Raw genomic sequence first — 11229 nt, 5'->3', positions numbered from 1 at the left:
AGGAGTTCTGAGATTGTTCTACGCTGTTTAGAGCCAGCCTCCAAGCAGACCAGCTATTCAAAAACGTTTTGACTTCCAGTTTGTATAACCCACAAACCAAAAACATTTCTCTGACAGTTGCGCACTACTAGAGTGATGCAAACATAACCCACAACCTAAGAGCCTTACAACACTCTGTGTTTGAGAAATGTAGAATTCGTTCACTGTTCAATGGGTAACACTCTTGGTATTTATATACACACCACTCCATTAATATTGAGTGGGATAATGAACTTAGTGGGGTAGAGTAACGGTCCAAACCATTGCTTCATAACTCTTGGATGTTACAATTATCTTGAGCTATATAGAAGGACATGCCCACTTTGGGTGTACATCCATATTATTTTCAGTTTCTAACATTGATTAAGGCCAGTTCTAAGTTAATTAGCAAGAGCTAAGTCGCACCTAATAATTCATCAGTGATCCATTCCATGTTCGTAGATATCTCATTTTGTACCTCTTATGACTTGAGCCCCCTTTCCCCAATGACAACATTACTTGGAGGCCCAATGTTGATTTAGGGCCCAACCTCGTGAATCTTTAACTTGAAGGATGTTTTGGTGAAGAAAAATGAGCAGAAAAACTCTAAGTATGCGCACGCATACCCTGCGTATGTGCATGTATGTAAGGTTTTAGATTACCTGCAAGGAAATTTTTTTTGGATAGAAAATCATGTAGAGTGAATCCCACATTGGCTAGGAGCAACCCTAACCCCTCCATGATCACTATAAAAGGCTTCAAAGGCTCTTTTACTAAAACACACCGAATTCACTAGAAAATAGTGAATCAAATGGGAGTTTTATTCAAAACATCCTCATGTTAAAGTTTTACTTGGTTATGACCTACTTTGACCAGGACCTTCGAGTTTAAAGTTTACTAACCTTCTTGGTTTTGTTATTGATTAGATTAACTAAAAGGAACGATCAAATCAAAATCTTTAAAGAGTTTTAGTGTTGAGGTAAAGATTTAAAATTTGTCTCTCAATTTTCTTGTTTGTTTATTTGTTTGATTTCTTTTGTGTTTTATTGCTTTAATATATTTGTTGTTAGCTTAGGTTTGTTTAGCGTTCATATAGTAAGCTTGATAGATTGCTAGAAATCTTATTTCGATTGTTGTTTTCTTGTTGTTTTTGGGTTTGTGTCTTTGGGTGTTTTTGTGTTTGTGTCTTTGGGTGTCTTTGTGTCTTTGGGTGTATTGCTAGAATAACATGTTTCACATGCTTTGATTGTTGAATTAATCATTAGGGTTTATGCTTTGGTTGAGCAACATGAACATGCATAAGAACATGAACAAATATTGATACATAGGTGCTGTAATGCAATGAGGTAATTGAGGTAAGTCATGCATATGAATATTAACATTCATCTATGTTGGCTGATGAGTTTGATTATATTTTGTGATGTCATGCTTGAGTAATTGAACATGCTTGATAAATGCCATGATGAATATGCTTGAGATGCCTACTGCCTTGTGAATGATATTTGTGATATGTTCATGTCTTGATGTGTTTGCTGCCCTTGGTTATAAGCATGCTTTGTTAGATGAATGATAGGATTTCTTTACATTTGTTGCAATGGGATGATATGTCATGTTGTATGTTAGATACATGTTAGAGCGTGTGTAAGTCTAAACTCTAGAATAACATGTTAGAGGACCCTTTGATGGGACTAGGATTTGGCCCAAAAAAAAAAAAAAAACACCAACTGAACTAATTGGTAAAATCCTAGAAATTTCTTTATAATTCTCTCCTTGGTCTTGTTAAAGGTACTAGTTGAGCTAACTAAAATCACTGCAATCTTGGAGAGCTTCGGTGAAACAAAGAGTATCACCTTTTATGATAATATAAGTCAAACCAGCTAGAGCTCTTAGCTTCCCTTGCTGCAGAGTGCAAGAGAAAACTGCTTGTACTTTTTTTTTTTTTTGAAAATTGCTTGTACTTCTTCACCTATAAGTAAACTGAGCAATAAACATCAGTAAATAAATGTTTAATAATATGATTACAATTTTGGATTGGTTCTCCTCAGTCACCGCTCTCTCATCTCTTTGATTTGTTGGTGGTCTAAGGTTAGGCTGCATGTTAAATTAAAAATATGACACTAGACTCAACAACTTCGGTTAAAGGACATAATTAAGAAATATATAGATTCCACGACCATAAACTCCTTCCAAGTTTCAGGGCCAAAGCGTGACATATATAACTCCTAAATTTGCTGATACTCCCTCCCTGCCTTTTCGCTTATTATTATTTTATTTGAATAGTTGTGTCAATCTCTCTATGACACATCGCTTTTTTAAGACTTTTGACCAGATCAATTTCATTTTTGTTCCCATCTAAAAAAAAAGAAAAAAAAAAAAAGAAAAGAAAGAAAGAAAGGAGTGGCGGTGGTGGAAGATATGATATCAAATTATATCAAATATGGGGGTGGGTGGGCCCAGTAATAATCGTACATGACCCACTAGAGGAGGTGGGTAATCATAAATCATATCTCATACTTTATCAAATTAATAATGTGGCCAGCCCAGGCCACCCCTCTCCCTATCAAATTTTTTTTTTTTTTTTTTTAAAACCTTTTTTCACGTGGAAAGTGAAAAATGGCAATGACAATCAACGACTTTTTATTTCCTTCCTTTAACGTTTAGGCCTGTTTAGTACACAAGTTTAAACATATATTTTCAATTTTTAAACAATATTACACATTTTTTCACCTATACGTATTTTAAAAAAAACTAAAAATTGTTGTTTAAACATACGTACCAAACGGATCCTTAATTTTCCCTTCTTCTTTTGCCTATTTGATTGACCTGTTATTAGCAAACCCAACCTAGAAAATGAAGCTTCAAAAAAACTTTTGGTTTTTTTCCAAATGGGCGAATTCTGCCGCCAATTAGATTTTTTATTTTTCTTAATTATGTATTATATTATGTAGTGTAAACACCTAATAAAATTATAAAAATTATATATAAATATACGTATTTGGAAGGTATATTCATTATAAATTTGGAATATATTTAACTAATGACCAATTTAATTATCATTTATATAATAATATTTAACAAAGCTAATTAAATAAATCAAATTAACATATATATATTTATAACAAACACAATTAAATTGGTTAAACTTTAGAGTGATAATACATTATATAAGAGCCAAAATAATAATTTCTTTTTATCATCTTGCCTAATTTACTTCATTTAAGTCAATATTATTATCATGTTCATTATCTTGCAAAATTATTTCTTCATTGACATTTTCTTCATCTTCATCAACAATTACTATCTCTTTTCTTGTTCTCTTTATATTTCTCTAATCCCTTTTATATACACTAGCACGCCACAACAAAAAAATAATAATAAACTTATAAAAATAATAACAAAAATAGAAAATTATTATATTTTCAATTAATACATTATTCGTAACATGACATTTTTTTTTTTTTTTTTTTTTGCAAATATGAAAATGAAGTGTAAGTGTGTAGTCCAAATTTTGTAGGAAAAAAACAAGGGGAAAAAATTATGGACATGTTATTTTATTATATTCAATTAAGTAACCCAATAATTTTTTATTAAAAACTTATTTAAATCAAATAAAACCACAAATTTTAACCTTCAAAAAAAAAAAAAAAATTAAACCCACATATCTATGTGTCGTACGATACATACGATTCAAAAGATACGTACTTACATATCGTACGATTCGTGAGCACTTTCAATATGAAATTATTTATACACAATACAAAACGTATCACATATCATACAGCACTGACAATTGTGCGAATGACTCATGTTTCCATAATACTATATTTGATAATCTATTCCCTAAAGAAAGTAGTCCCCTTTCCCCATTATAATACCTAATTATAAATTTTTTTTTTTAAAAAATACTATAGAATAAATTACACCAAAAGGAAATCATCCCTTTATTAGATTTCATATTTTAGTAGTATGACGCACTTGTAAAAATTTCTTCCTTGTTTTATTATTTCCATAGAAAAACTCCCATCTGTCTATGCTTTCATTACTTTTTATCAGCACTACAAGTGACTTCATGTGGACTTGTGGCAGATTAGCCAGCAATGCAATAATGGAAGATCAGGACGTTTTAATCTTTTTCTATTTCTCTAAAAGTTTAATAGCATAAGTAAAGTACTTGTCCGTTCTTCATTTGAAGATCTCCAAAAATTCTATCTGTTACATTAAATAATTAAATTCATTATTTTTTAATTTTTTTATAAAAAAATTGATAATTTATCATGATATCATGAGCAATCATGTTTTCATCTTACCTTTCATTTTAAGAAAATTCTTATGAGTTAGACCCACTTACGGGCAATGTTATTGAGCCAAATATTCACTAATTTTTCATTAAGATCTTGCTTTATATTTGAATCCAAGTCCTTTTTCATAGAAGAACAGATAAATATTATTAAGTCACAAGCCTTTTTAATGGCTAATTTGATTCTTTTTTTAATTTTATAATCATAAAAAAGCGTTAATTAAGTTAAGAGACTTTTAATATTAATTTAAATCTTTATTGCACATAAGACAAAATAAGTTTGTTTGATGTTTTTTATATGTCACACTGAAGATAATATCATTTCTTTCAATAATATGTTTGTGGTGTAATTGGTAAACCAAACCATGCACCGTATGCACGCCTGTCTGTTAAACCACGCCTGTCTGTGTTTGCAATTGCAAGGCCTGCTTTTCCACTCTATTACATTTTGCGAATCATATCATATCATATAAAGGGTTTGGATATTTGTGCAAATAACCGAAAACAAAAGGGTAAAATTAAAATGAGAAAGTTTTTAAGGACAAAGAGAATATATTTCACTTTTCACCGTTTAAAGGTGAAATAATGTCAAAAGCTGTTAACTACTTTTGTTCCCGCTTTTTTTTTCTTTTTGTTTGTAATGAGTACAACAATAGCCAAAAGTCACATACACTGATACACCTCCTTCTTTTCCGGCCCTTTACCTGTTTCAACAAAGACTAATAATAAAATCTTTAATTAAACCAACCAAAATCCTGATATTGATGAAGTGTGATAATAGATGTCAAAAATGTGGATTCAAATTAGCTTAACTGACAAATTCTCTTATTGTCGGCTCCAAAGTTTTATCGGCTACTCTATATTCTATCCTTAAAAAAATATATAATACAAGTGTATGACCCACAACCACAAGACAGGCCCATTTGCTTTTGGACAATTGCAATCTATGGCTTTGAACATCATCTGTTTGACAAAAATGGCCAAAGAAAAAACTTCACTACCAGCAACATCCCCAACTGGGTTTCTGTCTTTGTCTCTCACTCTCCTCACTTCATTGTCCTTTTCTCCTTTTCACATTCCATTTTTCTCCATTGGGTTTTCTTCTTGCTCTCCATGGACCTTAGTGACAAGCAGCAGCAACAGCTGTCGTTGGCTAAGTGTGCAAGGCAGCGATGCAATGAATGGTTTGTTTTCTGTTCTGGGTATTTTTCACTTTTCTCAATTGTTTGACATGTTGTGCTATGTTTTCATCTTCTTATTGTTGTTTTGTTCATGTGTACCTTGTTTTTATTTATTTATTGTTGGTGATGCAATGAGTGAGTTCTTTCCATACTCTTTCCATGTTTCCATGCTTAGCTCACTGCCACTTTCAAATTTTGATCTTTTGTTTTTTATTTCTTCTTTTTGTTTATGTTGTCTATGACGACATTTTCAATGTTTATGTGCTTCAGTTGTTGCTTCTATATGTCTAACTTGTGAATTTTAACTCACTCTTATAAATTAAGCTTTGACATTAGTTTTCATTAAACAAAAATTGCAACTGCAAATCATTTTGTATTTGACCAAAAAAAAAGTTATAATCTTTCTTCCTCTCCCCCCTCCTTTTCGTTCCTTCCTATTGAATATATATACTGCGCATTTTTACATCATGTGGTGAACATCAGTTAGTTGAATCATATTTTGGAATGTAACCTTTTGCATCTTTGTTCATCCATTAACTGTCTCCCTAGTCCTGCCATTTTGTTGAGTCACTTTATTTGTCATATTAATCTGAGATTTTCCTGCATGCATCTCAGTGAGTTATTCTTGACTCAGATGGGTAGGAAATATCCTTGCATAATGAGAAAGAGAAGTTTAATCTGGGAAAAACCCTCTCTTGCTTGAGAACTCATTTGCAAATCCCAACAGTTTAAGGCAAAGATTCACATCCATTGAGGTTAGGCATAAGCCTAACATCCAACAGCCTTAAAGCATGGGAAGTAAATATTTTTAATATAAAATAAAATAATTGTATTATATTATGATTAATTGATTCTAAAATATAATTGGATTATAAAATATATTCTGGTTTTCATGAGAGACTTATTACTATAATAGTGAACATTTTAATAAACCTAGAGGAAGAGAAGAAGAATAAATTTAGTGCTGGACAATTTCAATAAATTTGCATCCAATCTCCCAAAAAAAAAAAAGGTTGTCAGTAAGATAGGACAGTGCTAATAAAATCCCCAATTTGTAACTGAAAGGAAAAGGCAAAACACAAGCCTGAAAAAATCTTACTGGATTCTTATGGTGCCAAAGGTTCTTTTGTAGGAGATTCTCTCTCTCTCTTGGTTGGGTGAAAACAAGCAGATAATTTTTTTTCCTTATTGTTTAGTGTAAACCATGGTCAACTTTGTTTCATTTATAAGGTAATTAGTCCAGCTGGGCGTATGCCTTTAGAATAGCAGAAAAGATGAGATAGTTGGGTCTTAAGTGTGCACTTAAACTAGAAGCATAGTGATCTTGGAGAGCCATATTAAAATATATCTGCCTTGGGCTGTTTTTTTTGTGCCTCACCCCCAGGGTGCACCTTTTAAAACATATTGCGAAAACACAGGGGTCCCAGTCCAATTTCTCAATGTTTTGACTTTGTTTAATATATAATTTGATCTACTTCTCAATATTCTTAATATATTGTATTTCTTTTGATTATGATTGGCTTAAAGTTCCTTACTGTGAACATTTTTTTTTTCATATAACTGTTCCGTGTTGTTGCTACTAATATTTAAGAAAAAGAATATTAAGAGACTAAAATTATGGATCCAAAGTGAAGGAATGAGTTAAAATGGATGGTTTGAGAGATTTGTATATAGGATACATTACACACGTGAAACAATACATGCATCTTTGTTATAAGACTTCATTGTAGATTTCAGAATCCTATGAAACCTAAGAAATATAATAGGTTTTGTGATGGTTGGCATTTATAGATATTTATAATTCCTTGTTCTAAATTTGAAAGTAAATTTAAGGCTACTGTAAGTTTGTGACTATTGTATAACATTTTAACAAACATGTGATTCTTATAAGTGAGTATCTAATTTTCCAATTGGTTATTAATCTATGTGGTACACTTATTTCTCTTTTACTCATCTGGATTGTGTGGTTATATTTCAATAATCTTCTAACTGCTAGTTCTAGGTGATTTCTTTGAGTTAAATCAATAGAATATTTTTATCAAGCAAGAGTTTAAACCATATCCTTTTATTTTTTTTATAAGCTAGTCAACTTAACCTTGAAAATTACATGTTCGTTTTTCCTGTGAATGTAAGCCTTCTTGTGAAAATAATTAGCTGATAACCTGTTGTAGGATTTTTCGTGATGTTCCAAGCGATATTACCATTGAAGTTAGTGGAGGGACATTTTCATTACACAAGGTAACAATATGCTTTGTTTTATCATGATTTTGTTCACTATTTTCTGATTGAGTATGCCTTTCTGATGGATGAAGCTTCTTTTACTAAATTTTTGGTGGTGCCTCTGTTCAAATGCAATTTCAGTGTCGTATCTGCTTCAGGGGTATTTTCTTTTTTGTAAACGTAAAGAATGAGCGAAATAGATGGCACTCTCAATACATTTTCAGGTGGTTAAATCTAGTTTGGTTGTCCTATCTTAGGTTATGAAGAGCAGATGCAAAGTATTATTTGCTAGTGAATTCTACTTGAAATGTGCCCTTGGGCTCAAGTGGTAAGATGTGGAGACTGGCCTTAAGTTCAAAATTTGCCCCCAAAATTACAAGTGGACATCAACTAAAATTCAAGTTCTCTAGAATGGTAACTTGAAATTGGAAAAATAAGAAGAATCAAATAGAAAATCAGACAATTTTTATGCCAAGGAAAAAAAAAAGAAATTGTGTTTCATTTAAATTGTCCGTGATCAATTGGGAATTTGCAATAAATTTGAATTGTCCAGATCATTTGCAATTTGTTTGGAATTTTTTTTTTTAACCACTAAATATACACACAGATTACATGAAGTACGGACATGTTCTATCCTTGGAGATGTTTTTTTCAACCATACCAAATTTGCACATTGCTTAGTCATTTTTTTTATACACACTCTTGGATTTGTGATGCTCTTGCTCATGTGCTTGAATGGGCTAGATAATCATCGCTTAAATTATTAGAACTTGCTTTAAGCACGGTGATTTTTTTTTCGTAGTTCTCATGGTTCCAATAGCCTTGATTCTTAAATGCAGTTCCCTCTTGTCTCTCGAAGTGGACGAATACGGAAGTTAGTTGCAGAACATAGGGATTCTGATATCTCAAGGGTGGAACTGCTTAATTTACCAGGAGGTGCAGAGGCATTTGAGTTGGCAGCAAAATTCTGTTATGGAATCAACTTTGAAATTACATCCATGAATGTTGCTCAGCTGTGCTGTGTTTCTGATTACCTTGAAATGACCGAAGAGTTTTCGAAAGATAATCTTGGTTCCCGTGCTGAAGAATATCTTGAGAGTATTGTTTGCAAAAACCTTGAAATGTGTGTTGAAGTTCTGCAACAATGTGAAAACCTACTCCCTCTTGCAGATGAGCTGAGAGTAGTTAGCCGTTGCATTGATGCAATAGCCTCAAAGGCTTGTGCAGAGCAGATTGCTTCAAGCTTCTCACGCTTGGAGTACAGCAGCTCAGGGAGGCTTCACATGAACAGGCAAGCCAAGAGCGAAGGGGACTGGTGGATTGAAGATCTTTCTGTTCTGCGGGTTGATTTGTATCAAAAAGTCATAACGGCAATGAAGTGTCGTGGGGTTCGTCCAGAGAGCATTGGTGCATCCCTTGTGAATTATGCACAGAAGGAGTTGACAAAGAAATCCAGCTTATGGAATCCATCTAGCCAGGCAAAAGTTGATTTGCTTTCAGTTTCAAATGGGCATGAAAAACTGGTGGTTGAGACGATTGTCAGCCTCTTGCCCATTGAGAAGCTTGCTGTTCCAATCACTTTCCTTTTTGGACTCTTACGAAGTGCAGTGATGCTTGATTGCACAATTTCTTGTAGGCTTGATCTGGAGAGGAGGATTGGGTCCCAGTTGGATATTGCTACTCTCGATGATCTTCTCATCCCTTCTTTCAGGCATGCAGGTGATACCTTATTTGATGTTGATACGGTTCATAGGATTTTGGTAAATTTCTCACAGCAAGATGATAGCGAAGACGATATGGATGATGCTTCCGTTTTTGAATCTGATAGTCCCCATTCACCTTCCCAAACTGCCTTGTTCAAAGTTGCAAAATTAGTAGATAATTACCTTGCAGAAATTGCGCCTGATGCAAATCTCAAGCTTCCTAAGTTCATGGTGATTGCAGATGTTTTACCAACACATGCACGTACTGTTCATGACGGGTTATATCGAGCCATTGATATTTACCTGAAAGTATGTGTTACTCATCTTTCCTTGCAATTTTAGATGACACAAACATTTTTTTTCCCATATGAAACTGACCGATTTTTGGAGGCATATTAGAGATACTTGTTCTTCCTTCTTCACCGGGAGCATTTGCCCAAGTATCTCCCCCCCCCCCCCCCTAAAATTAGTACAAGATATATTAGTCATAAATTTCAAGAAAGAAAGAAAAAAAATCTCAACTAATTCTACTCTTTCCCATGTCAAACTAAGTCTTCTTGAAATATATTTACCTGAAGTAAACAAGGTCCATTTATACTAGTAATTTCTTCTAAGAAATTCCTTGTATCTGATTCTTACGTGAATGCATATTCAGGCACATCAAAATTTATCAGAGTTGGACCGGAAGAAGCTAAGCAAACTGATTGATTTCCAAAAGCTCTCTCAAGAGGCTGGTGCACATGCTGCACAAAATGAGCGTCTCCCTCTCCAGTCTATTGTACAAGTGCTCTACTTTGAGCAAATAAGGCTCCGAAATTCCCTGAGCTGCTCTTATGGAGATGATGACCCCAAGCCAACCCACCAGTCATGGAGGATCAGCAGTGGTGCACTAAGTGCAGCGATGTCTCCACGAGACAACTATGCTTCATTGAGAAGAGAAAATCGTGAACTAAAACTTGAGCTAGCACGGTTACGGATGAGACTAAATGATCTTGAGAAAGAACATGTTTGTATGAAGAGGGATATGGAAAAGTCCAATTCTCGTAAATTTATGAGTTCTTTCTCAAAGAAAATTGGTAAACTGAGCTTCTTTGGACATAGTTCTTCAAGGGGATCAAGTTCTCCATCAAAACATTCGCATAGAACAGATTCTAAGGTTATTGAGAGAACATGTGCAAGTACAGAGTAGGTAATTAACATCACTTGGAATCTTTTTTTCCCCCCTGAATTTGTTGAGTCTGTATGTCATGTTTGTGGTAACCTTTTTTACTAAATTTTTTTTTTCGCCACCTTGTAAATGAGTTCTGGCGCTTTGACGTAGCAAGTGAAGGGGGCTCTTCTCAATTGCAAGTGATGGTTTTTGGTGATTACTACTTTGATGTTTATACATATTTCAAAGAATGTCTAATGTGAACATGCATAAAATGCTCATTGTATTTAATTTTGTTGGGACTTAATTCATTATGAATTGATTTTGAGATGAATATTTTCTGCCTTTTGTTGGGACTTAATTCATGATGAATTGAATTTGAGATGACTAGTTTCTGCCTCTCCTTCTAAAATTAGCATTATCTTCTCCATGGAGTTCTATTTTCCAAAATATAGAGATAAAAACTGGTCGGGCTTCCTTAGTTTGCTTTCAGGTTAGATCCTTTACTGAATGTTTTATGTTGTTCTCAGTGCCAAGGATATGTGAATACCCAAAATGTTATTAGACCCAGAATTTTCATATAATGCCTATGACTGACCCAAATAAAATTTTAAATGCTCTCTATCTTTAATGTTGCAATGATTGCAATGGATGTTATGT

At 33.3% G+C, this 11229-nt stretch overlaps 1 protein-coding gene across 3 annotated transcripts; it reads left to right on the top strand.

Moving 5' to 3' along the window:
* Positions 1–5135: 5135 nt before the first annotated feature.
* LOC115962080 (BTB/POZ domain-containing protein At5g48800) lies at positions 5136–10905 on the top strand. 3 transcript variants are annotated; one of them, XM_031080951.1, is made up of 4 exons: positions 5136–5517; positions 7668–7734; positions 8556–9728; positions 10075–10905. In XM_031080951.1, the coding sequence occupies exons 1-4, from the start codon at positions 5429–5431 to the stop codon at positions 10606–10608; spliced, it is 1863 nt and encodes a 620-aa protein (XP_030936811.1). In that variant the 5' UTR covers positions 5136–5428; the 3' UTR covers positions 10609–10905. The 3 variants fall into 3 exon arrangements, with proteins under 3 accessions (XP_030936811.1, XP_030936812.1, XP_030936813.1); XM_031080952.1 differs by having other exon boundaries at positions 5138–5499; XM_031080953.1 differs by lacking the exon at positions 5136–5517 and having other exon boundaries at positions 8537–9728.
* The last annotated feature ends 324 nt before the right edge of the window (positions 10906–11229 follow it).

This window comes from Quercus lobata, chromosome 9 (assembly GCF_001633185.2).
Source record: "Quercus lobata isolate SW786 chromosome 9, ValleyOak3.0 Primary Assembly, whole genome shotgun sequence".
Lineage (NCBI taxonomy): Eukaryota > Viridiplantae > Streptophyta > Magnoliopsida > Fagales > Fagaceae > Quercus > Quercus lobata.
Note: the sequence above shows the minus strand (reverse complement) of the source record. Positions and strands in the feature narration are given on the sequence as shown.

What these genes read in the sequence shown, in the direction of transcription:
- LOC115962080 (XM_031080951.1), top strand. Translation starts at nt 5,429, where the DNA reads ATGGACCTTAGTGACAAGCAGCAGCAACAGCTGTCGTTGGCTAAGTGT. An exon ending in GGACATTTTCATTACACAAG is followed by an intron (nt 7,735 to 8,555) that starts GTAACAATATGC and finishes TCTTAAATGCAG; the next exon opens with TTCCCTCTTGTCTCTCGAAG. An exon ending in CCATTGATATTTACCTGAAA is followed by an intron (nt 9,729 to 10,074) that starts GTATGTGTTACT and finishes ATGCATATTCAG; the next exon opens with GCACATCAAAATTTATCAGA.